The sequence below is a fragment of the Halictus rubicundus genome, chromosome 7, assembly GCF_050948215.1.
Source record: "Halictus rubicundus isolate RS-2024b chromosome 7, iyHalRubi1_principal, whole genome shotgun sequence".
In the NCBI taxonomy this organism is placed as follows: domain Eukaryota; kingdom Metazoa; phylum Arthropoda; class Insecta; order Hymenoptera; family Halictidae; genus Halictus; species Halictus rubicundus.
Window position 1 is genome coordinate 11,299,404 of NC_135155.1, and position 26,391 is coordinate 11,325,794.

Sequence of the window (26,391 nt, forward strand, 5' to 3'; positions counted from 1 at the left end):
ATTTTCGTACTTAAATGTATAAAGAAAAGAGAAGTTTCGTGATAAAGGCCTTCTTTTCATACTTCCTTAGGATGCTGATGGATTAAACATCTCGAGTTTGTATCGCAGATTCAAACGGCGGCATCGTGGGACATTTGGTCTTCCGGAAAAGTCGAAAACCGACTTGCGTTCGATTGAAAGGAAGCGGCCAGTCATCCTGGGTATCGGCGGTGGGTTTTCGATCGGGGGCCAAAAACGGGAGACGAGAGGTTTTCCGGGATCTCTGATTCAGAAAAACGCAGGACCCGGGTGTCCGAGGGGGTCGGTGGACGAGGGTTACGAGTTATTGGATTACGCGGTCCGCATTGTCCCCGTAACGGGCAGCTGTTCCCGGTGTCCCGAAGGCGAGGCAAGATGCGCGGCCGAATATGAAAATAATATTTCCTTTTGGCATCGGTATGATCGATATTTATTCAAGCGTCCGACCAGCATTGTATCGCGGCTCGGCGATCTCGTTCCGAGTCGTATTGTGCCCGAAAGACGCTTTTCTCTCTCCGGTCTCCGGAGATTGCCGAGCCCGACAATAGATCGTCGCGATCGATCGGCGAAACTTCGAGTCGTCGCGAGCTTCTCCAGCCCGACTGGTGTCGTCTTACGTTGCCGAAGAACGCCCGAACCATGGCTGTATCTCTATCGGGATCCGTCGCCGCGCGTCGATTCCAGAATCGGATTCTAGAGCGGCTTTTTAAACGAAAATTCCAGTTCGACGGAAAGAACCGAGCGTGGGCGCGACGCGAGGCGACGCGACGTTTCGTATCGTTGCGTTTCGTTCCGTCTCGTCTCGTCTCGTCTCGTCTCGTCTCGGCTCGGTGGAACGATAACATTGTGTCGAGGATAACCGGTATCTGCTCGCGTTGTCGCCGATGAACTTTGAACCGCTTGAGGTCGCGCCGTGAAACGCAATGTGAAACGCGCCGCGCCGGTTGCGCAACAAGCGCCACCGCCGAGAAACATCTCGCAATTGCCCAGACCTTTGTCGAAGTCGGTCGGACGCCGATCCCCAATGCCAAACAATTCATATTCGAGCGGTCGCGATTCTGCGAGCGGAGAAGTAGGACCCTCTCCGCGTCCGAGTCGGCGTAACTTCGATCCCGCGAAATTGGATTCGCGTCGCGGCTGAGTTTTAAACTTCGTTTTCAGGCGAACAAACGACGCCGACGCCGACGCCGACGCCGTCGCGACACGACGCTAGCGCGCACCGTAACTTTCCGATTCTTTGCAAAGAAAGGGGTGCCGCCCAGCCGTTGCTCGGCTAAGTGACAAGTTTTACCGCGGTTTCCTTATTTCCGTTCCCGTCTCCCGCACCGACCCCTTTCCCGTCGCGGCAAAGGGTTGTTCGGCGTGTTCGCGGCAACGAAAAATTACGTTTCTCGAAGTCTGATAATGCAAACTGCGACTTACGTTGCTCTACGGTAACCGGGAGGAGACAAGCAAAAGTCGGCTTACCTGAAACAAGAGAGAACGATCGTTGGTTTAGGTTATTTTCGCTGGTGGTTATTTTAAATTATCGAGACGTTAACCCCCAGGCGTTAAACCCGTTCGTTCCTTTTCATTTTCAATCGAACTAACAATTTTATTTTCCTATCATCGACATTTAATACGTTAACTGCCACGTCACCCACATACGACTGACACTGATCTTAGACTGGGATTAGGATATTAGAATAAGATATCCAGATAAACCGAATTTTATTGGAGTCTTTCGAGTGCGAAAGGGTTAAGACAGCATCCCCTGTAATACATATTACATTTCTAGTTGTAGTTTCATTAACTGAATTACTCTGATTTTGTAAGAATCTCTGGTGTCGATGTTTGGCACTTAACGTGTTAAACGTCGAATCAAACGATCGTACGTATACAATAAACGAGCCGTTCACAGGCCAAATCGATTAACCACCATTCTCATTTGTTGACACTTCGAAGCAATTAATTTATGCTTAACACTTGAAATTCTGAACAAATGTCCATGTCGAGGACTTTCCGTTGAAAAGTTGAACGTTTTCTTGATGAAACATTAATTTACAACCAACGCGTTACGCAGAATGAAATACCATTTCATCAATTTTCCCTACGTTTATTTTGTGGAGTGAATCGATCTGGCAAGCGAGTGACTCAAACATAAATATGCTCTTCCTACCAGGAAAGGATCAAGGGGACAAAAAGCGTGAAAATTGCTAAGGTCACCGGAGGTATAAATGTCGTGGCCCGCGCGCGCGCTAACCTTTAGTTCCCTGCGAGATCGGGGAGTTTTGATCGTACGACACACCCAACAAGGATGCCGCGGGAAAATAACGACGTCGTGTTCGATCCTTCCTCGACATCGACCGACTAATTTCCTACTCTTCCTCTCTCGAACTTTTCGTTCCCCTTCGGGGCTGGAGCCGCGCCCGATTTCAGCCCGTTCGAGAGGAATCGGTTTTCTTTCTCGGAGTAGCCAACAACGTTTCGTCGTCCACCTAACGACTACATGCTCGTACGACATCGGCATCGCCGTATTCGTGTTATCATCGAGTATCGACGAACTCATGTACCAACATTTTTCTACACAAAGTCGAAGCGGGAAACGAACGAGCAGTCGCTTGTTTGGTCTAAAGACTCCATTGAAATAATTGAAAATTTCATAGATTTATGTCGGGGCTTCCTCTCGATACACCTAACGCATACGTTCGACAAACGAATGATCGCCGAGTTCGCCGTCAGGCATCTGCTTTGCTCTCGCGGGGAGAAATCGCGCGTATTCGCACGCTCGTTCGACCAGGATGCGACTGGTTCGACGCGGAGTTTGCGTGGAAATTGCACGCCGAACGAGAATATCGCAAAGAGGAGAACACGTCCGAGCGACGTATGCGAGAGCGTATCGAGCTCTCTTTGCCGTTCTTCTAACTCCAACGTTTGGTTGCACCGGTCCGGCTGCGTTCGCGCTTCTCTATCGGCCTGTTCGCTCCGCGTGTTCTTTCCGCCCGTTTCGCCTCGACTCGGCTCGGCTCGACTCGTCTCGTCTCGTCTCGACTCGACCCGTTTCGCTCTGTCTCGTCCGCTCGAACGGCCGATAGATAATTGGCGTTGCGTGCTTCGAGATAAACGGCCGTGATTGGCGAAAATAACGATTAATAATTATCCACTCGCGGGATCCGAGGCGGTCTGCCCTCTCATCTCGGATCTCTCGGCAGATTCGAACCAACCAAGGAGGAACGAGACGAGGAGGATGAAGAAGAAGAAGAAGAAGAAGAAGAAGAAGAAGAAGAAGAAGAAGAAGGAAAGACGAAGAAATAGAGAAGCCACGATATTCGATGCCTGGACCCGCTTTCCGTCTTCCGCTCCCTCTCTTTCTCTCTCCGCCGTTCCTCTCTGCCTCCTTTATTCGTGACCGCCCTTCGTATCTCTTGCCGAACCGGTGCCGGTGGTTTACCTGTACGAACCGTACAGGTCGTACGGGGATCGAAGCGAGTCGAGGCGAGGCGAGGCGAGGCGAGGCAGAGTCGCGCGATGAATCTTCGTTCCGGCAGCTTTCGCTTCGGCCAGCGCGTCGCCTATTCGCAGAGATCGCTGGGATCGCGATCGATCCCGGATCTCGCGTGATTAGCCCACCACCTCGGTGTCCATTTTTTTTGCACGAGGATAGGTTCACGTTGAAGCTGCGATAGAACCGTTAGGAACAACGATGGAACATTGTCGCGTCGCGTCCGTTATCCTGTACAGTGAATTCTCGTTATTCGTCAGCAACACGGGTCTTGATGTCATTTATCGTCCAGGAGGCACTATTCTTTGACCCGCGCCGAACGTAGAGAAGGACAGCGATGCTCGCCGCCGTGGAGTGTAAACACATACTCGTCCTATACTCTACATGTCAAAGACACAGCGACAAACGCCGTCCAGGAGATCCTACTATTCTGCGATGCAGTGCCGAACGTAGAAAAGGACAGCGTTCGGTAGTGGGGAGAGTTCCGCGACATTTATCAGCCATGCCTCGGCGACATATACAGAGTAGTAGTAGTAGTATGTATTTATTGTTCCGTTACGGGTTACACAGAGATCCCGTTCCCTTTACAGGCGACATGTACAGAGGAGAATTCACTATGAATCGTTGCTCTGTTCGCTGCTTCGATGTAGACACGCTTGCTACTGGACTTTGTTCTGTAGTATTTCCTAAAATGGTAAAAAATATGTGTCTCTACGGTGCGCTGTGATCGTTCATCGGGGTTCCGACACAGGCGTGCCGAAACTGTGAGGGAATCGTGGGAACGAGCGGATCGAGAAGAAACGTCGCCGGAACTCGACAAACGAGGAGCAGAGCGACGCGTGGCACGCGATCCGATTAGCAGTGATTTGCGCTTCGCCTTTGACTCTCGCGCTTCCATTCGGATCCACCTACGTGCAGGCACGCTCTCGCTCCTCTTCTCTCTTTCTCTTCCACCCTCCGTCTCGTTTCGTCTCGGTCACGATCCCGCGAGAGTTCGCCGGACGACCGGGATGATTTCTTTCGACGATCATTGTAGCTACGCGATACGTAGCGATATTTTTACATTCCGCGTATCGATTTCTACCCTGCCGTTACGACACTTAACCCTTAACGGTCCGGAAGTATCTCGAGTTTACTTCCCACCAGGTCCAAGCTATTTTTCATACCAAGAGAAACTTGTGGACTCAACATTTTTGTATCAATAGACTGCGAATCTTTATGCAAAATAAAAGAATATTTGAATTGATTGCTAGAAAATTTCTTTCTTCTTTTAATTACAATACAATACGCTGGTGCCCTTGAATCTTTTCAACATGTCCACTGCTTTAGATTTTGCCTACCCAATTTTGTCATGAATGTGTTACAGTGAAACACCGAAATCTGGAGAATGTCGACTTTCACCGGTGAATGTCAACATTCACATAGTCGCTTGGTGTATGTCCGAAATATTTGCTAAATACCCTTATTTCTGACTTACACCGGTAAATGTTGACATTCACCATGCACTAATGGTGAATGTTGAACATGTTGGAGATTTATATTTTCTTCTCCGTAATTCAGTCGCTATAAAACGTCACGCCAAGTCGTGATTAATTTCGGGTTATGTGCGTTACGTTACATTTCCTCATAAAAAAGGTTTAGGGTCAGGGTTAGGGTTAGGATTAGGGAATCACTTGGGGGTAGAAGGGGGTGAATCGACTTTCGTTTTTTTGACTCTTCTGTTTTGGACCTCCACCAGAGCATATCTGTGATTGTCGACATACACCGGACAGGGTCCGAATATACAACAATGTAATAAAATATTCGATCTTTCACCGACGTATTTGGTATCTGTTGACATTCACCGGTGAAAGTCGACATTCTCCAATTTCGGTCATTCACGGTAACAAATGCATAAAATCCGCAGTATATATCAAGTATAGAAAGGCAAATATTTATGTTATAAATTTAGATATTTGTGTTATTAACTAATTTGATTTTTGCCGTCGTATACGCGGCATTGGACCCAGTAAGTAAAAGTGCCATGCCGATTATATGGCCGCACTGGTCCGTTAAAGGTTAACAATCTTATCCAACCATTTCCATCTCGAAAGTTAGTATCTCAATACCGAAACAATACGCGCCTACCTATATCGTTCTATCGCGAGCGTAATTTAATACGTACAGCTTTTATTATTCTTCCGACTCTTGTCCGAACGCTGCACATACAGACGAAATAAAATGTGGCCGGACGGATCGGTTTGTCAAACGAAGGATGAAATTTTCAATAAAAACTTTCGTAGATTTATCAATCTCTCGTCGCGATTCCATGCATTGGTCATGCGTGCGCGTGGCTGGTCGCGAGTCGGAAAAATCGATCGGACCGCGAAGGAACGCACCGTTTGCCGTTTGCCGTTTACCGTTCACGATCGCCTCGGTGTTTCGTTACGCGAGAGATCAGGATCGGCAGCAGCCAGGGGAGCAAAAAGCACATTCCCGACCGATAATTGAAGCCTTCTCTGTGCGCGACGACTGCGGTTGCGGTTTGCGGGTTGCGGGTTGCGGTTGTAACGTCGGCTCCGTGACGCGATACGATTTGATAAGTTGTGTCAACTGCTCGTTAGTTAATTGTCGGTGCGCGACACTCTCACCGGTCCTGGGCTGATGTACGCAGTCGCAACGAACCTCCGGCTAACTTTGTCACCCTTTTCAGCACCCTCCCGCATGGACACGGGCACGGATACCCGGGCATCGCTACCGCCAATGTACCGTCCACCGTCCAATGAATGCCCTTCATTTCCATACTTCGTTCGACGGTCAGTGAGACCAGCTAATCAGATTATTTAACCCTCGTTCGACCTGCCCGTTCTCTCTCGTCGCCCCGTAGCCTGCCCGCTCTCTCGCTCTCCGGCTGTTCACTGTTCGCTGTTCGCTCTCCGCTCTCCGATTTCTGCATCGCAAGCCCCTCCCCACTATGTCGCGGTTGTCGACGATAACTTTTTTAGACGCTGTTAACCCTACGAAAGATCGAGGTCTCGGCCCGTCGACAGCGTTTCAGGCTTGTACGCTGTCGACAGAAAGTCGGAGAAGAAATGGTAGAAAACTGGCATCGCACTGTGCGGCTGCGAAAGTTGACGACACGGCAAATATTTTTCCACCCGAAAGTACATGGTGGTTCGATCTGAGCGTCGGTCGACGTTAGGCTACTCTTCCCTGGATTCGAGCGACGATTCTTCCGTGCCAATCTCGAAGCTGACAGTTCGGTACGATAGTTCCGAAATAAAGAGGCGCTATTCTTTGATCAGCGGCGAACGTAGAAGAGGACAACGATGCTCGACGTCGAGGAGTGTAAACATATTCGTCCTATACTCTACATGTCAAAGGCACAGCGACAAACGCCGTTCAGGTGGTCCTACTATTCTTCGATGCGGTGCCGAACGTAGAAAAGGACAGCGATGCTCGAGACCCTGCAGTAGTGGGGAGAATTCCGCGACATTTATCAGCCATGCCTCGGCGACATATACAGAGGAATTCACTGTAAATCGTGGCTCTGTTCGCTGCTTCGATGTAAGCACGCTTACGTTGCCACTAGATTTTGTTCTATAGTATTTTCGAAAACGGTAAAAGAAAAATGTGTCTCTACGGTACGCTGTCGACAGAAAGACAGAAAAGAAATGGTAGAAAACTGGCATTGGACTGTGCGGCTGCGAAGAAATTCATAGAGCGACGACACTGCAAATATTTTTCTATTTGACAGTGCATGGAGGTTCGATCTAAGGAGTATCGAAACAAAAACAAAAGAAATAAAGTAGTTCTACGGAACTAGCTTGGTTTTCAAGAAAAAGAAATTCGGAATTTGACGCGAAACAGAACATTTGGCCGGGTTGTTCGATCGCAAAACCTTTGGTGCGCTGCGAGAAGGGAGCTCGCTGTCTGCTCGTTGCGGCCAGGGTCGGGTTTCGATTTCTACGAATCTGCCTCGCAAAACAGATTTCGTGATACCGGGATGCGATAACAGGGATCCCTCGGAACTCGCGAGTCGGAAGGAGAGAGGGGCGGCGGGGGGACTTGGACAGTTAAGAGGGTACAGGACTGGATAACTAAAATCAATGGTCCGACCAACATGCCCATACCTTTTACAGTTGATCGCGAACATATTTGCGAGTAACTCGAAGGAAAAAGATTACCAGAACGTTGGAAGTTAACCGTGGAGGAATTCCGTATATTTGGTTAAAATTTTAAGCGCGAATACAAATCGATTCCGGAAGAACGATGTACGTGCACTGTACTCAAAAGTGCAGTTTGTAGACACAGTCCGACGTAAACGTTAGAATATTTAGATAAACTTTTCGTGCGAAATGTTCGGGACTCCCGAGATCGATGATAGAAAGAAATCGGTGTTTCGAGATTTAAACGGCGCTGCGCGCCCCGTTGCGGAAGATAAAGAGAAAGAGAAAGAGAAAGAGAAAGAGAAAGGGGAGGGAAGACAGAGGGAGGGACGAGTCGACAAGGGGTTATAACGTAATTGTATTAGTTGGGTAGGGTCTGTGGTGAGCAGCGGGGTGCTGCCGTAAAATTAATGCCTTCGGCTTATCAGTAGGCAGACACTTCGGCGGCAAAAGTGCCGCGTTCCGACTACTGGCGTGGAACTCGGGGGTTCGGGGGTTCGGGGGTTCGGGGGGTCGCTGGCCCGTCGAGAACGAACGCGATCCCCGATTTCGAGATCGGTCAACACCGGGTGACCGACTCCAAACGCAAACGAAAACGCAAACGCAAACGCAAACGCTCTCGACTAATTGCCGGCCGTCGCGTTGTTCAGCTTCCCTTGTCGCCGCGTTTCCAATTATCGTCCACTGCAACCCCTACCAATTACACTCGGTTTTTCTAATTCTTCGACTCGGTCCCGTGTATCCGTGAAGCTTCGAAAAACACCGCTCGGAAAGGAGCGCTCGAAGGTCCTCTTTTCGGGCGACGCGACGCGACGCGACGGTCGCGCGTGTAGCTGCCGGCAACGCGGACGTTTTCGGTAGGCTATTTCTCTCCTAATGAATGCCCCATTAGGTAGTAACGGAAGGTATGCGCCGCGCGCGGGTTCTGTCACCGGTGTAGCGAGCCGATCCTGCTCGATGTAAATCGGATTAATTAAAGGCCGACCCGGACGAGCAGGAGGGGCGCAGCGAGCTTTTATTCGGCTCGACGACGCGACGCGAGGACGACCACGAGAACAGAACAGGCTGTGGTGCAGGAGGAGGAGGAGGAATGAGGAGGAGGAGGAGGAGGAGGACAACGACAACGGAGAAGAAGAAGAAAGAAGAAGAAGAAGAAGAAGAAGAAGAACGAGGGAGTAAGTAGACAAGAAAGAGCCACGGTGTGTGCCTGCTGCGAATTATCCGCAAGAAACTTTGGTGCACGAAAGCGGAAATTTTATCGTAAGGCGACACGGGTCTCGTCCCCGTTCGTGAACGTTCCACCGATTTTCGGAAATCAGGCGTTAGCTTAAAATTAACCCTTAACGGACCAATGCCGCCATATAAGCGTCCAGTGCTGCGTATATGGTGGCAAAAATAAAAGAAAAATAAGATAAAATATAAATATTTTCCTTTCTATACTCGACATAAAAATGTTGAGTCCACAGTTTCTCTTGGTATGAAAAACAGCTTGGACCTGTTCGGAAGTAAACTTGAAATACTTCCGGACGGTTAAGGGTTAAATTCGAATTGAAACGTATTCCTCTATATTATTATCTCGTTAATTTCGCGGTACCGTTTTATATAACGCCTTCGATATTTTCCTAAACAAAAATTATAAACCGTTGCGGAAACATTGCGGGGCACAGCGAATCATCCTCGTGTTCGTTCGCACGTGTTTAAATGGAAATATCGGCAATTTATTGCACCAAACAAGATGTTCGATTTGAACCGGCCGGTAAACGGCATTATCCGAGACCGAGATGGTCGAACGGCCATCGGGCAGGGGATACGAGTGTCCCAGGATAGGATCGTCGTCCTTGGACAATTACGAAAATTTGTCGAGTCGGAAAGGCGAGACGTTTGAGCGGAATAAACGGGTTCGGCTCCGCAGACTCGGGGCCGTAGCACGACGTAAAATTCGAGACGCGTCGAGCGTGACGAATCTCGTTGGCAAACCCAATACCGGGATCGAGATGTTCCTGATTGAGAAGTTAGGCGACGGCCACGGCCACGGTTACGGTTACGGACGGGCCAGGGTAGGGTAGGGTAGGGGTGGGGAGGGCGAGAGAAGCAGAAGGAACAGCCGAACACGCGAGTGTTCTAACGTGTGCCCGCCACGAGACGAGAAGGGACGAACGGAGACGAAACGAGACGAAACGCGACGAGATGCGACGCGTTCGCGTATCGAAGCGTGGAGGAAAAAATTGGATCGGTCACGGACACGTGCTGCTATACCGCACACGATCTCGTTCGTTCCCGATTCAAACCGAAAAAGAACCCCGACACGCTTCGCCTCTGGAATCTCCATCCCCCGACTCGCTTTTCCCTACTTTTTCCTTCTCCTCGACCCCCAAAACTTTCTCCTCTCTCGCTCCTATACTCGCGTGAACGCGTCTCTGTATATCGTGGCACAAGACAAAAACTTGATCTAATCCCGTACACTTATGCGTATTCCTCCGTCCGTGTCGCAAGGACTAAAATCCCCTTCTCGTCAATTTTGTTTTAAAAATCCACAAAGAAACTTCGCGTTTCATGGATATATTGTCACGTACATCAAACTACGAGCACACATATATGCAATTCTGAATCGCTCGTAAGCGGCACGACCTTGGCGCGACCGATCAAAATTAATTTCTGTTCACCAATTTTTAATCTTGGTTCGCTTAGCTTCTTGATAGTCGTTCAGCGGCGATTCAAGCTTTCGTTTAAACGTTTCTTGGACAGGACTGGTCCGTCACGAGGTATTCTGATTTTGCGAGATAAAGGAAACACCCTGTATGTCGACGCGCGACTCTTTCCTTCCCGCTCCGGTCGTCGGACCAGCCTCCCTCGTTCCTGTTTCGTCCTTTTTTCCGATTCGCGATCTCTTTCTGTCCGAGGCTTCTTCGCCGCCCCTTAGACAGCCGCGCGCGCGGTCTACCCTAAGCCGCAGAGAGAAAGAAAGGGAAAGAGATGGAGCAGAGAGCACAGCAGTCGCTGCTACAGGGGATGCTGAGTCATACGAGGAGCACAGGAGCAGAGGCCAGTCGACTCGGAGCGGAGAGAGGCGCGCGGCGTGCCGCATAGCGGATACATGGCGTGTCACCCCGAATATTATTCGAGTGCCTGACAGCGCAATCTGTGAATGCGCGATATTGTCTGGTGGTGGCGCATGGCGGCGCGGTGCGTTCCGTCCCGTCCCGTCCCGTCCCGTCCCGTTTCATTCCGTCCCATACCGATGTACGGGAGGCATGTGGGACTAGGAATGGCACGCGTGCAACGCCCAAAACTTCCCCTATAATCTCTGTTCGCGGAATCGGCAGCCAACCAGCAACCCACTTATCCAGCTTCCGTTTCCCATTTCGGTTTCTCTTCTCGATTCGCAACCGTTGAGAGCGCACCGATGGAAAAAATGATAAAACGTACCGCCGATTGTCCTAATCGTTCCCAAAATCTCGATCCCTTCGCGCGACCAATAAGGCAAATCTACGAAGACGTCCCATCATACTTGGGAGGAATCGCGGACGAATCGTCCGAGCTGCAAACGATACTTTTGCGAGTAGGTTCCCGTGGTGTCGGAAACACGCGCTCCGCCCGTCCATCTGTACCGCACGTTTCTTTCGGCTGTTCTTTCGTTCGTTTGAACGGAATTTCTTCTAGGAGCTAAAGGAGGAACAGCTCTCGGAGGAATTCCTCGGAGGGTTGGTTCTCCGATCGCGCGAATAAATCAGGTTAGGGATAAGTGGCGCGAGCTGCGCCATAAATTTTCGACCGCGTTCGTTCCGGACGCGTTAAACGCGGAGCTAATTTTATTTTACTTTCCGTTTGGGCGACGCGTAACTACCAAACAAAAATCGAAAGCGCTCGAGACAGGCGAATCTCTGCGATTTTTCGATTCCTGTCGCTAATAGAAATACGAAGAAAAGATTGACCAACGGAGACACCGAAAAAAATTGTTAAAGAATTATGGAAAATCGTACTGTTCTCCTGCGAGTCCTAACGAAAACAGAATGCAAAAGGCAGGCTCGCCGGCCGAACGGGAAAAACGCGTACTTACACGCGAGCGGAACGATGCATATTTAACGGCGAACTTGTCCGTGTCGAACGAGAGCATAAAACACGCTCGCGTCTAAATAAAGCGTGGTTCCTGTCCGTCGGGGACAACTTTTTGCTTTGTTCCGCAGTATGTAGTACCGTTCCCTCCTCTTTCAGCCTTTCTCCCGGGCTCCATCCCTCTCGGCGAGTTTCCACATTTCCCAAGTAACAGCGGGCCGCGTGTCACGGCTCTCGATTTCGACCCCCGTGCACAGCGGCACGAGGAAAATCGCTAGACAGGCTCGGAGGAGAGCGTCGAGGAACACGATTACACGGTTACGCGATACCGCGGGATTCAATAACCTGGAACGAATTGAGCCGCGCTTCGAGGAGCCGAGCTCCATTCCATTCTCCGCGAGCGTCTCGCCGCTTCGTTTGCCGGAAACCTCGAAATCGAATCGGAGCAGTTATTTTGTTTAACCCTTGCGTCGGTATCCAAAATTTGCCACGACGTTCGACAAGCGATGAACTTCGTAGTTTCGATTGCGTCTCGAACGTAAATCGATTCTACGATTGAAGAGCTCGGGGCAACATACCTGTCAGCTCGATTTCGACGTGACTGTAAAAGGACAAATTTTTCGCGACAGTTCGATGCAACAAACATTTGTTGCCCCGAACGATTAAATACTCTAAGTGGACAGTCATGTCTAATCGTTGCACCGAGCTATTCAATTGGAAAAAGAGTGTCCACGCATAAGGAGATCAAAATTGAAAGGTTAATACACAGATGAGACAAGAAACGAACAGAGACTATACATATATACGAGCGTAACCGTGAAAGGGATGGGGTTTAGTTTCGCGGGCGGGTGATATCGTGGAACGAATTTTCCAGCAGTGGAAAGCTGCGAAGGGATGGAGGACAAAGGACAGAGGACAGAGGGTAACGGATAACTCGTGGGTAATACGATCGCGGAGGTTAAACGCGACGACGACGGCGACGAACAAACGCGTCGCGACGCTGTTGCAAAGGAGCCTGGGCTGCATCGGTGATCCAACGCGAGGTGGTCTGCCGAGGGCAGAGGACAGAGAACCGTAGGACCGAGGACCGAGGACCGAGGGCCGAGGGTTCGTTTCGGCCGAGGACGTCGATAAGCGTCTCGCATTGTCCGACGGTCACGTGACCGGCGTTCGCCATCCTCGTCCTCCTCTAAACGACGCCGTAGACCCGAGTACCGTCGTTTATATTAAACTCCGAGGTTAATACCGCGGCTTACTCTAATACCGGGCCAACCCTTTGCCCTGCGATACGCCGATAAGGGTTACGGTCTCGCGCATCCGCGAATGCCGGCAAGTCCGCCGACAATTCCTGCGATTCCGTGCCCCCTCCATTTCCTTCAACTCCGCGACTACGATCTCTACCAAAACCGTGAAAAACACGACAAACGTAGATTACTCGTTTCTAGAAAAACAATCTTGCTCGAGACGATCCTCCGCGCGACGAAACGTTTCCAAAAAAGATTGATATCGTATGTCGCAATAGCTGTCCAACGAATCTCAGCTTCCTCCTTTCGATAAGCGGACCATAATCGCAGCAGCGAACTTTAAACCATAGCACGCGACACTCTCGTTCGTAATCGCGCGGACACTCGTCAAGTACGACGACCGGCGTTCGATAATAAAGGGTGTCACAAAATGACATTTTGAACATGGAGTACTAATCTTTGGCAACTGGCATCAGGAAGTATTGAGGTTTAGTCATGGAGAATTACACGACCGAGCAACGCGTAGAAATTGTGGAAATTCACTAGAGAAATGGTGAAAACTTTGCAGAGACGGTTCGAAAAGTCCGCACGGATTTTGGTCATCGTAACGCACCATCTCGCAAAATCATTTTCAGCGATGAGCGATGAATTTGGGAGACCGAAAATCCACAAGTGAGTCAACAGCTTCTCGTGCAGCCACCACGAGTCACTGTTTGGAGCGGATTTTGGACCAACTTTTTATGGAATCAATTGAACTGCATGAACTTGGAAGACATATTCTTCCAACAAGATGCCACACTGCGGGCGAAACAATGCAGTTACTGGCCACGAAGTTTCCTGGTCGTGTTATCTCGCGCGGTGGCGATGCGAATTGGCCACCAAGATCGTGCGATTTGACGCCATTGGACTTTTTTCTTTGGGGTTTTCTGAATGGAAAAGTGTATGCCAACGATCCACAGACCATTCCGGAGTTCAAGGAAGCAATTGGACGCAGCATCACTGAAATTAGTCCGCAATTATGCCAAACTGTTATCGGAAATTTCGTCAAAAGAGTGAACGTTTGCAAACAGGGACGCGAGGCGGCCATTTATCAGATATTGTGTTCCACACATAATCTCCATGTTTGACTTAAAAAAAAATACGTTTCATTAATAAATTAAAATGTCAGGTCATTTTGGGACACCCTTTACTAATACGTAAACTGTTTCGGATTTTAACATCCTACGAAATTACAAGCGATCTATTCGGAAGCGTTAACATGTCGTAAACGCGTGTATCGGTGACGGTGGTTCCGGAGGCGAGAACCGCGCGTACACTTTTTGGTCACCCTCGTTTCGATCGACGATAGCGTAGCGTGGCGAGGCGTCGAGCGTGTAACGGGAACGGGAACGGGAACGGGAACGGGAACGCGAAAGCGCACGGAAGAGGGCAGATAATAAAACGTAAATGGGTAACGCTCAAAGTCAAGGGTTGGGGGATGCGACCCCGACTCAACGCCAAGCAACAATGCGAGAGATAGAGAGCCGGTCGCGAGGATCGTGGTCCCGGTTTCGCAGATAACGCGGCCTCCCCTTCTCCGAAGAGCTTCATCCCTCTGTGACCGGGCTCGTTCGTTGGTTGGTCGGTCGGGTCGGCCGGCTCGCTCTCTTTTCCTTTTGTCTCGTCGAGCGTATGCACGCGCCGAGCGACGAACACGACGAGCTCGAAACGCGTGTCCGATCTCTCCGTACCCTTTCGAAGCTGACGTCGTCGGAATTTCGTAGTGCTCTCGCGATCCGTCGCTGGATCGCTTGTGAGCCGGATAACCATAATCTCGGGAGACGCGAGAGATCGATCTCGCGTTTACGTAATTCGCTGGCATAAATTCCCTCGGTCGGGATTTCCCGGTCGCCTAGCGTCCTTGTCGTCGATTTCGATCGCGTTGTCGCGAGGAAACGAGCGAACGTTTCGCGTCGCGGTAATTAGACGAGATCAGAGGAGACAGGTGACGGTGCCAAAAATGTTTGAATAAAGGGGATTTGTTCTCACGAATATTGTACCTCTTGTGTAGCTTGTTGTATCGAAAAGAGAATGCTCTGTTCCGATTGTAGACATTCTCACGATGAAAACGAGTCCCCGCACGACCCTGTTCGGATCACTTTTAATCGTTGGTGCATCGACCGAAGCACTTCTGCGGTTTGTAAGGAGATCCTAATCGGGTCGTGTTGGTAGTCATTTTTCTCGGGGGAATCTTGCGATCTCGATGGCGATAGTCTCGCGAAGCTACGACCAAACTCGATGCGACCGAGCGCGATGCGAAGAGAACTGAAAACGACGTTGTGAACGCCTACGCTATCGTTACCGGTAACAAACTGTACACAACTACTACTCACTTTTCGAAGTCGTGGCAACTGTCCACTCTACTCCCGCGTTGCAAGTCCGAGAGATCGGGGTCGACAGCTGCGACGACTACGCGGAGCATCTTCATTCGAAAAACAGAGACCGTGCGTCGCGATAGTCGGTCCTCGCACACGCACCGACGAGACCGTGATAGGATCGCGGCGCGTCTCTTCCACGTTGCACACCGAGATCCGCGATTATCTCTCCGTCTCCGGTCGACGGTCGACGGTCGACGGTCATCGGTCGACGGTCGTCGGTCGATGCGCGACGTGCGGACGCGCGACGTTTCGAGAGCACGGCACCGTGTTCCGCGCGGCGTCGATAAATTATCCGAGGTTAACAGGTGAGCGCGAACGACAGACGGCGATAATAACGACAACGATAAACGCGCCAATAATACGGCAGTCTGATCGGGGACACCAGCACCGGCACACGATATTAACGATCGTCGCAATTCGGTCGGCCGTTCGCACGATATTCCCGCTTAAATGTAGGTTACCAGGCTGGCTCATCGTATCGCGTTCCGTACAATCCACCGAGAGCTCCCAGAATTTTTCCCTCGTCTCGTCGAAGCCGGACCAACATAACTGCGAGGGCGATTCGGTGATTATCCGCAATGAAACCATAAAGTTCGTTGCGGTAACCGTGGAGTAATTACGGTAATCTGGTTGCGGTTTTCTCTACACCGAGCAGGGAAAATAGTCCCGTTCAGAACTTCGGTTCTCGTTAAATAAATTTAATAAACTCGACGGAGAAAGAGCAAAGCTGCGCGACTATCGACCCGATGCTTCCAATTCGAATTTCCGTATGGTTGTAACGGTACGGACGACGTGACGATCCTCCGCCGTAACGACCACCGTTTACCGGCGTATGACAACCTTGAAAACAACGTTATTTCACCTGTTCTGCTATCACCGTAGCAAACTATGCGACCACGTTTTGCAAATAATTGTCGAATCGGACTGGGGAATCGAGGCAGATACTCGCGTTGCCCGAGATTCGATATTCGAGATTCGCGAAGGAACAGCAAACGTATCGGTTCGACGAGATAGAACGTCCAACGATCGCGGTTACTTTCTCCTCCCGTCTCCGCGTTGCCCTCGTTTGCGCGGCCGTTTCGATGCGCTATAGCCGTCTCGCGATTGGACACGATGCACGGAACCATCGCGTCGTTAGATGATTGCGCGGAAAAATCACCGAGCAGATATCCCCTCTCATATACCGCGCGGTATCGTTCAAGCTCGCCGCCTCTAGACCGAGAGGTACACCGATAGATACGCGTTTAGATGCGGCCATAATCTACCGCTTCTTCTTCTTCTTGCTCCTCCTCTTTCTCTTTCTCCGCTTCTTCCACTTTTTCTCTCCGTTTTTCCTCGTTCGGCTCGGCAGCAACTTTCCAAGCGACACGACTCGGCCAGGAAAATTCCGCGATCGCGAGCGTTTCGGATCGACCGACGCTCGTTAACCGTTCGATACAAGTACGAAATAAGCTACGAAGCGGACATTTTGTAAACGTTTTTATCTAATGGAATCGGCTACGAATGGATCGGTCGACGCTGATTGGACGGATTGGAGGCTGGTTCGTTCGGCAAACGGGAAGGTCGTGTTGTCAGGATCGTCGGCGAGGACGTTCCACGAGCGGATTCCTTGAAATCGAGCGAAACGGTCTCTCCGGCTACAGGTTATATTCTTAATTACGCCGTTAATACCGAGGAGGCTCTGCGGAGACCGCCGAGAAACGAAAAGCGCATGGTAGCGAAGAACGTGGGTCGACGGTTAGGCTCGTCGCGCCGGTTGCTCGCCGGTTGCCCGCCGCGCGCCATGCCGGTTGGCCAAGGCAAAAGGAATTGCATCGCATGCCACGTAATCGTGGGAGTGTTTCCCATCAAGATACACGTAGGTACCGCACTCGCCGTAATACCCTCTCGCATAAATATATCTGCGCCGTGGCTTCGCATACCTCTACGGGGTGGTCGGCGAACCGTCGAACGCCGAAAACAACAGTTCGCGACCCGCCGAAGCGGAATCGTTTATCGCTCCGTCGAACTCCGTCGGTTTCGCGACAGCTTGTGGACTCTAGGCGTTAACGTTCGCGAAAACCGAGTTCGCTTTTCCTCGCCGAATCGAGGATCGGAACCGTTTCGCGCGCTCCGCGGATTCTCGCTCGCCACTGGGTATAGATCTCGTGAGCGGCCGCAGGAGAAAGCCGAACCACTGGAACGGTCGATCCGCCGAGCTAAACGTACTTTATGCACCGTGCCCTCGTTCCACCGTTTTATCCAAACAATTAGACGCGCGCGATCCCCGGGACGAGAGAAGCGGCTGCCCTTTCACAAGCGGACGGGACCGATAGATCCGGAAAAGCGAACATTCGGGCAAGGGAGACTTGGAAAAGCCTCGCATACGAAAGATCGATCTCGAGAAGGAATATCGCCGTAGAGTAGGGGAACCAATTACTGTACTTACACTGTACTTATACTTCTTTTTAAAGCAAAATGAATATTAAAAAAGAGATATTAAATTTTTTCATTCAAAGTAGTTAATATACATATCTCTTTTCCAATATTCATTTTGCTTTAAAAAGAAGTGTAAGTACAGTAATTGGTTCCCTTACCCTATCGATGGCAGGTCATCTCGTGCATCTAACGCCGAGTACAGTGAATTCTCGTTACGAGTCAGTGCCAACCTTACGATTTCGAGTCTCAGTGGAACTACCCACACCACCGCGGGGTATAGCCGGCGCTCGAGCTTCGCTGTCCGTTTCTACGTGCAACATTGTATCGGAGAAAGACATTTTCTCAGTGTTCTTGTCACTATCGGTTAGTAGTCACAGGTTTATGACTTGTAGAAGTCATAAGTCAGCGCAACTGACTTGTAGAAGTCATAAGTGAGCGCAACTGACTCTTAAAGAGAATTCACTGTAAGTCGAGGCCGCGAACAGCGTAACGTTTTATTCGCTGTTCCCAGCAGCGAAGACTTCGATCCGGTAATACGAGAGGGAGATGTTTTCAACGTTTTGAGCACGATCATCGCGCGTAAAGATCTAAATAGAGTCGAAAGCGCGTTCGTTTCGACGCCGCCGGACCGTTTCGCGTAAACGACCGTTCGCGGTGAAATCGTTGAAAAGGATCGGATCGGGCTTAAGGACCACGGCGGATGAATCGCGAAATTGTCGAGATTGGAAAAAATGGAGATCGACGCGGCGAGGGAGAGACAAAGTCGGAGCCAGGGGCCCGTATCGCGCCGCGGCGTAGGGATCCGAAGGGTTCCGCGCAGCCTTCCAGTATAAAACGAGGGGGGGAAAAAAACGAAGGAAAAACAAAACGAAGAGGCCGGGAGAAGAAGCGGGTCCTTCGCGGCGAAGGAAAAGAAGAAAAAGAGGGTTGCCGTGAGGCAGGGCTGAAGGGAGAAAGCCCGAGAATCGGGACATTAGCATAAGCTAAGCCAAGCTAAGCGCGCCCATATAGCACGGAAATAAATAGCCGGTTGTCTCGTATCTACACCGAGATGGTTTAGCATGGGACGACGTAGCGTCGCGCGTCGTGTCCTCGCGGTCCCTCTTCGAGCGTCGCGCGTCGACTTTCTACGGTTCCACGAGCCACGAGGAAATTTTCACGAGATTCTTCGATTTCTCGATTCTTCGAGGGACTGCGAAGGAACGGGAGTAGATGGGCCGGCGCGGCGGATAATTACCGCGAGGCTCAGTCGTCGTCGTCGTCGTCGTCGTCGTCGTTGGATGCGAGCGCGCGCGCGAAACGAGAGAATTGAGCGGACGGGGACGTAGAAGCGGATAGCAGATAACGTTTAGCGTTCGTAACAGTCCTTTTAATGCGTTTCAGAGAATTTTCCCGGACGACGTGAAAACGCGCTGGTAAATATCGCGCGCCAGACGTTCGTAAGTAAATAATATTCCATCAACGTTTTAGATTTCGCGAGGCGTTATCGTAATCATCGTTAAACGATTTCGTTGCGCACGCGCGCGACTTCGGTTCGCGAACGGCCTAAAACGCGTAAAGGGCGATAGAGGCGGAGGTGGGAAAATCGGCCTGGGGGAAGAGGCGTAGGAGAGCGAGGACGAGAACGAGAACGAGAACGAGAACGAGAAACGCGAACGAGGATGAGGATGAGATACGAGAGGAAAGGGAAGGAGGGGAAGGGGCCGAGATAGATACGAAGGGAAGCAGAACCGCGAGCATTGTCTCCGCAGCTCGATGACGATCGGCGCAACATCGACGAGCCTGCGCTCGCCGCATTGTTCCGTCTGCGAATCTCGTCTCTGGCTCGAGCGGGGATCGCGTTCCGGATGACAGTCGCCGCGATGCCCGATAACATCTTCGCGTCGATTAGACGAAGCTGGACGAAGGAAGGTTGGTAGACAGGCAGGCAGGCAGGCAGGCAGGCAGGCAGGCAGGCAGGCAGGCAGGCAGGCAAGCAGGCAGCCAGGCAGACGGTCAGGCAAGCAGGCAGGCAGGCAGGCAGGCACGATCAACGGACGGACAACGAACGAGCATCGCGCGCGCGTCAAGAGGCTCCGGCCGTTCGCGATTCGACTTCTTCCGGCGGCCCTGCCACCGATCGCGGAACCGCGTTCTCTGGGAACCATTGTCCCTTTCTAAGCTCCTCTAAGCTCGTCGGGAATCGACGAACCGCGTGACAACAACGACCGTCTTCGAGATAACATCGTCCCGCGCCGGTTGCCGAGAGAAACGCGGCCTTCCCTGTTACGAGCCGTGAGCCGTGAGCCGTGAGCCGTGAGCCGTTAACCGGCTGGATATCGCGGAACCGTCGAGATAATCTCGTCGCGCGACTCGCGACGGTATCGAACTGTTTTCTCTTTGTTCGCCGAGGGGAGGAAAATGCTTTGCAAGAACGATCGGAAGAAAAGTTTCCCGACCGGCGATATTACCTGTGGTGAAGAGGACGATGGCTTTGAGGCAGCTGTACTCCGCGGAGTCGACGTGCAGCGCCTTCAGCTTCTCGACTTGCTCCTGAAAGATCCTGATGTGATCCATGAACGCGACCACGCGGTCCGCCGCCATGGGGGACGCGTGGAGGCCGGCCGCGGCCAGCAAAGGCGCCACGTGGAGCGGCATCGAACACTGGCTCGCGTTCAGCACGAACAACTCGCTCCAGACTAGCCTGAGCAACGCGACCTGGTCCGTCACCTGCAGGTCCGGGAAGAACGGGATGTTCCGGGCCCACTCGACCGCCGAGAACAGCAGCCTCGCCGCGAGCTCGCAGATGTTGTCGATTCCCATGATGTTGTTCGGCTGCATACACTGGCCGTATCTCGAGGTCGGGTACGGCTCCGCCCTCAGCAGCAAGCTTATGTACGAGGAGAGGTAAGAGTGGCCGTTCAGGCTGGCGCACGCGACCGCGTCGCCGTTCGTCAACGCGAACTGACCCGGCAGACCTGGCAGCGACGGCTGCGACGGCGGCACTCGACCCCTCTGCACCGCTGCAACACACAAACGCCAAAGGTTAGACCCCGCTCTCTTGCCGCTTCACGCCGAGAAGTCATCCAAACAAATTCGGGGCTGTCTGTGTTTCCGAGGCCGACCAGAACAGGATCCCAACTATCCGACTTTGATTTCGAAGAGCTTTTCTACGACGATAGTATACGAAACCCCTAATGATTGTGCACGCTCTCTAAGCTAGCCTTTAAATAGTACCAACTTTGAACAAAAGCTCGTTAAAATCATAGTCAGATGCAGTGAATTCTCGTTACGAGTCGGTTGCGCGGTTCTGGCGACTGACTCTTGTCAGTGACTCTAAGAGTCACATCAAAAGCCTATGACTACTAGGCGATAGTGACAAGTAGACTGAGAAAATGTCTGCCACGTAGAAACGGACAGCGAAGCTCGAGAGTCTGCTATACCCCGCAGTGGGTGGTGGTCCACTGACCCGAAATCGTAAGGTTGGCACTGACTCGTAACGAGAATTCACTGCAGTTGGGTTCCTTTCCTTGCGAGAAGCTGTCGATAAATGCTTAAGAGGATACGTTGACCTTCCTCGCGGAATTTCGCAACCGGAACTCGATCCGTCTCGGACTCGGACGTTTCTCCAGCAACGAGACAGCAGAAGAGAAAAAGAAAACTTTCGTTTCTAATCAGGGAAACGGGGAATTCGCGAGTTTTTCCAAAGATCGTTCGAGCCGTCGCGGCGAGAGAAAACTGTGGATCGTGGATCGTCGACCGAAGGTTGAGGAAGAGGCCAAGAGACGAAGAGAGTCAGGGACAGGAAGAGATTCTACCGTGTACGAGAGACCGTCCCTCGAGCTCGCGATGCGGCCGAGCGGTGCGGCGCGGTGCGGCGAAGAGAGCTCCGTCTGTCTCGCTCTCTCCGCGTCGCGTCGATTCGTCTTCCTTTTTCTCCGGGGTCTCGAGGAGAAACGGCACCCTGCTGCGCACCGCCTGAATTCCAACCTCCGCCCCACAGCTAACGAACACCGTCTCTTCTATCTTTCCATCCGTCCTCTCTCCTCGTCGCGAGTCCCTTTACCATGCGAGTGGGTTCCCGTGAAAAAACCGACGGGCTCGAGACGGTTCGCGTACCGATCGCGCACCGATCGCGCGACGCACGGAATCGCCGAAGACGATTCGCGCTTCCCTCGGCACGAGTTTACGCAATCCCGGTACCGTTCGCTCGGGATCATCGACTGTACACCACCTTGGCGCATTAGATTAGGCAAGGAGGCAGCGAACGGTTCGTTCGGTCGAAATTATGTGCCGTCGCTTCATCGACATCCTCTCCGAGGGAACATCGTAAAATCTAGCGAGGTCGCGAAAAGAAGGCGGTTATGGTGCTTGTAAGATCTGCATGGAATGTTTGTTTTACCGTAATATCGGGGAACTGCGATGCCGGTGCTCGGCGTCGGATTTTGAAGCGTTGCAGGTCTACGTTCCTAGCTAAGCTTCTACGAGTGCGTCATGCGATTGCGATTGTGCGCAAGCAAACACATAGAAATAAGGTTTACATGTCGAGAGTGGTGGCGCGCAACGCGGCGCGGTGCGGCGCGGCGCGGCGCAACGTTCGAGCAACGCCGCGCGGTGTATTTATGTTTGGTACCGTTAGCGGTCGCCGAGCCGAGCCGAGCCGAGCCGCGCCGGTCGGCCCGAACGCGGATACTCGTTCGAGAGGCTCGCTCGAGCGGAAAAGAATTCGCGGCGAGTCGAATCGCGTCTCGTTCCGGTCGCGACGAGCGCGAACACTCGCGACCCAGGCTCCGAGGATAGACGATCGTCGATCACCCGGTTTCACGGACTTTCCGCGCCGTGAAGGACGCGTCCGTATCGGAGAGGAATTCTGACGAGGAGAGGACGGTTCGAAGAGAGATTGCGCGTTATCGCGAGCTCGACGCGCCTAAATTCTTCGATGGCGGCACGCGGCGCGCGGGTCGAAGGTCGACCGCGATTGCCTCCGAGCAACGTGATCGAGCATCCGGTTGATCGCGCCTGTTCTTTTTCATTGAAAAACGAAGGCGCCGCGGATCGGCGCGGCGTTTCGACGAACACCACGAATCCGCTGCGCGTTCCGTTTCGAATCTATCGGGTCGCGCCGCAAGCGAGACCGCCGATCCGAGCGCGAGATAAACAAGATAGAAATTGTTTTTCCGGTCAAGAAGTTGTGAGAGCAGCGTTATCAAACGATGTGTATTCCCATTTAAATGCTTTCCCCTCTAGACCACTAAATGTGACTCGATTTTCCGCCAGAAACTATGCCCGCGAAGGGATCCGTGACGTCACATTATTTCCACTATAGGGTAAGGGATTACTGTGCCTATATTAATTATACTTATTTTTAACACTAGATTTACGGAGCAGTAAAAGTGGCCAGTTTGGATTATTTCATAAAAATACCAAGAATATATTCAGCCAGATTTTTAGCAGGCTTTTACTATAATATATGTTCCAAGGAATAAATGTGTTAAATAAATTTCCTATAAATGCATTTTTACAGTCACAATAATTGTAAATTAAAGAACATAAAACCCGTCATTTTGACGGGTCCCGTAAATCTAGTGTTAAAGCATAATACATATTAAAAAAGAGATATTCAATTTTCTTCATTAAAATCAGTTTAAAACTAAGTTTAATTAATATAGACACAGTAATTGGTACCCTCACAGTAATTGGGTCCCTTACCCTATGCCGCTGCTAGTACCTGCTAGCTAACCACCGCACTGTCGCATATTCTCGAGCAGAGATGATGGCGGAGAGAGAAGTGCAAAGATTTTTTCTGTCTGCATTCCAAAATTCCCTTCATCTTTCCAGAAGAAATGGAAGGAGTTGCTGCGGTACGGTGTCCACGATCTCGACCGAAATTTCAGAGGGTTCCCCGATCGTCTCGAGACTGAAAAGTCTCGAGACTCGGAGTTTCGGAGTCTCGGATACGAGAGAACCCGTCGCGCACGGCCACGGAGAAGTTCTCGGACGTGGATTGATGATGCTGACGCGCGATTCGAGCAACGGAGAGAGAAAGCGGAGTAGGGAAAGAGACGGTAACGCGAAGGAGAAAGAAGCAGAGAGAGAGAGAGAGAGAGAGAGAGAGAGACAGAGATCGTAGAGACGGGAGAGGATCGAAGAGTCGAGGCAAAGGAGGAGAGAATTTATCGCTTTCTTCGTTGGTTGCGCGGAGTGTCCGTCTCCGCGCGGCGCACAATGAGCACCAGGCATCGTTCAAAATAATTATAAACATCGAGAAACGACGATCAATCTTCCGTTCCTCTTCGATAATAAACGAATCGCGGAGTCGACGTCGACTCGGGAATAAAAGAGAACCTGGACGACGGACTCGGAGCTGCGAGTAGACGAGAGTAGACGATAGTAGACGCGAGTAGAAGCGAGTAGACGCGAGCGGAGACGACCGACGACCACGTAACGGGAAGCAGGGTAGGGAGCTCGTAACAAGCGATAGGAGCACCCGCGGAGCGCGTCATTTAAAATGCTAATTTTTTTCGTTCGCAGCGACAGCGCGTTGATTAAGACGATCGCGCGCACGGAAAGGAATTTCGTTAGCGCCCGTCGCCGTACGGCTTCGGAATTGCCCCGTCGAGACGCGATTTTGACCGCGACGAAAACGAAATCGGAACGGGACGGAACGGAACGGATCGGCACGGGACGCCAAAGTAGTTTCGCGATGTAACCGATCGTCCGTGTACCGAACTGGGTTCAGAGCGAGACACGCGTTCCGCGTTCCGTTGCTCGTCGCATAACGCTGCGAGGATTCGTTGACTTTTGAACGAGACCCCGTAAATGTCGTTTCGAGCATGTCGACGAAAAAATACGATCCCTCCGCGAAACGCGGGACCGTAAAAGTCGGACCCGCGTCGCGTTTACCTATCCTGAGCCCGAGCGGCGCGGCGCGTTCACGCGCAGTGGTCCAGATTCTCGGTGTAACATAAACGCAAGCTACGGCCAAATTTTCTACCCTGATGAACAACCAGGGACGTTTTCGGAAGTTTGCAAAAATTTATGTTTCCGAACACCTAGCTTCGCTACATGAGCGGACAGCTATACTGTAACGCTTAGAGAATTATCCTTTCCCGAAACTCCACGCGAAGCAAAAATAAATGTTGTATGGACAGGCTCGTTTGCTGGCCAGGTCGATATACGAAGCATTTGCTATCGCCGTGTAGGGTAGAAAACGAGAGTAAATGCTGGCAATAATAACTTGGTTCAAAATATAAGTGTAATCGAAAAGTGTTAAAGACGTACCATAAAAAGCACTCCGAACGAAGCGCTCGATCGTTCGTTCATCGTTTACCGCGATCGTTCGGTATACTCTCAACTTAACTTTTATTAGCAATAACTCTTTGATCATCGACTTCCAAGGGTACACTTAAACCCCAAATGACCGAGTTCCGTTTTCTTGGGCGGAAAGACCCCCTGTGTAAAGTTAATATCTCGTTCGAGCAACTAAATAATAACGTCAGTCACGGATTCTAGATGAAAAGAGCTCCCGGAGAAACGTTGTCCTAACAACAAGTAGTTTGCGTTCTCGTTTCGATTCGATTCTCGAAGGATCGGCGAGAAATACGAAAGGAACTCGCGAGAAACGAACCTCTGCCACGGTGACCCGCGAGAGGAAGAAAGAGATGAAGAAAGCGAGAAGCGGCGAAATATCCCGCAAACCCGTGTGGCTGCAATTTCTCCAGCAATGGCGATTGCGATGGCGACGGTGACGGTAACGACCTACATGAGCATCGGTACGGGGTCATTGGGTCGACGGTGTTAGGCATGTCCTGAAACGCCGTAGAAACTCGAGTTCTCGAACGAGGATTCGCGAACACGCGCGAGTTTTCGTCAGACTCGAAACGCACGAGCAGAAACATCGTGCCTCTCGGTTCGGTTCGGTTCGGCACGGTTCGGCATGGTTCGGCGCGGTTCGGTTCGGAAGGTCCATCGGGACTCGCGAGATAATTGCTTCGAATAGAGATTATAGAGGCGTGCATCGGCCGGTACTAATTCTCCGCGTGCGGCCTTCGACGATAAATAAACACCTACGTAAGTCCCTGCGGCGATCCCGCAACGAAATAACCTAATGATGGGAAGAGTGCTCCTCCTCGGCTTCTACCTGTCTCCCTCGCCTGCTTGCCGATCTCAACCCTTTCCTCGTGAGGCCGCGCCGGGCCGGGACGGGACGGGACGGGACGGGCCGGTGCTGTTTCGCTCGTTCTCTTTATACTTTGACACGTTGCGTCTCGGAACGGTCGGCGAACGGCAACGTTCGAGAAGCGAGGAGGAGAACAACGAGAACGGGAACGAGAACACAGTCCGCAGAACGACAAGAGGGAAATGGAAGGAAGGAGGCAGACGCGTATCGCGTGGCCGATGCAGCACGGAATCATTTTTACGTGGCTAATAAGCGGGTGCTGGCCCCCACGAGCCCCACCAAGCCCCTCGAGGCCCCCCGAGCCCCTCGAGCGCCAGTTCCGGCTCGAAGGTGGTAAGGTAAAGAGTAGGCGGTCGCGCCGCGTCGCTCCGCACCGCACCGCTGAGAAGTGCTGCGAGCCGCGAGCCGCGAGTCGATGCTATTAAGATTTCCGTATCGTCATCCCGTTACCGCG

At 51.5% G+C, this 26,391-nt stretch overlaps 1 protein-coding gene across 1 annotated transcript in view; it reads right to left on the reverse strand.

Moving 5' to 3' along the window:
• Svp (COUP transcription factor 2) overlaps positions 1-26,391 on the reverse strand; it is an 81,025-nt gene that overhangs the window by 26,587 nt on the left and 28,047 nt on the right. The window contains exon 3 of the mRNA XM_076790151.1: positions 20,230-20,781. Coding sequence (XP_076646266.1) covers positions 20,230-20,781 — 552 coding nt within the window. The remainder of the gene's footprint in view (positions 1-20,229; positions 20,782-26,391) is intronic.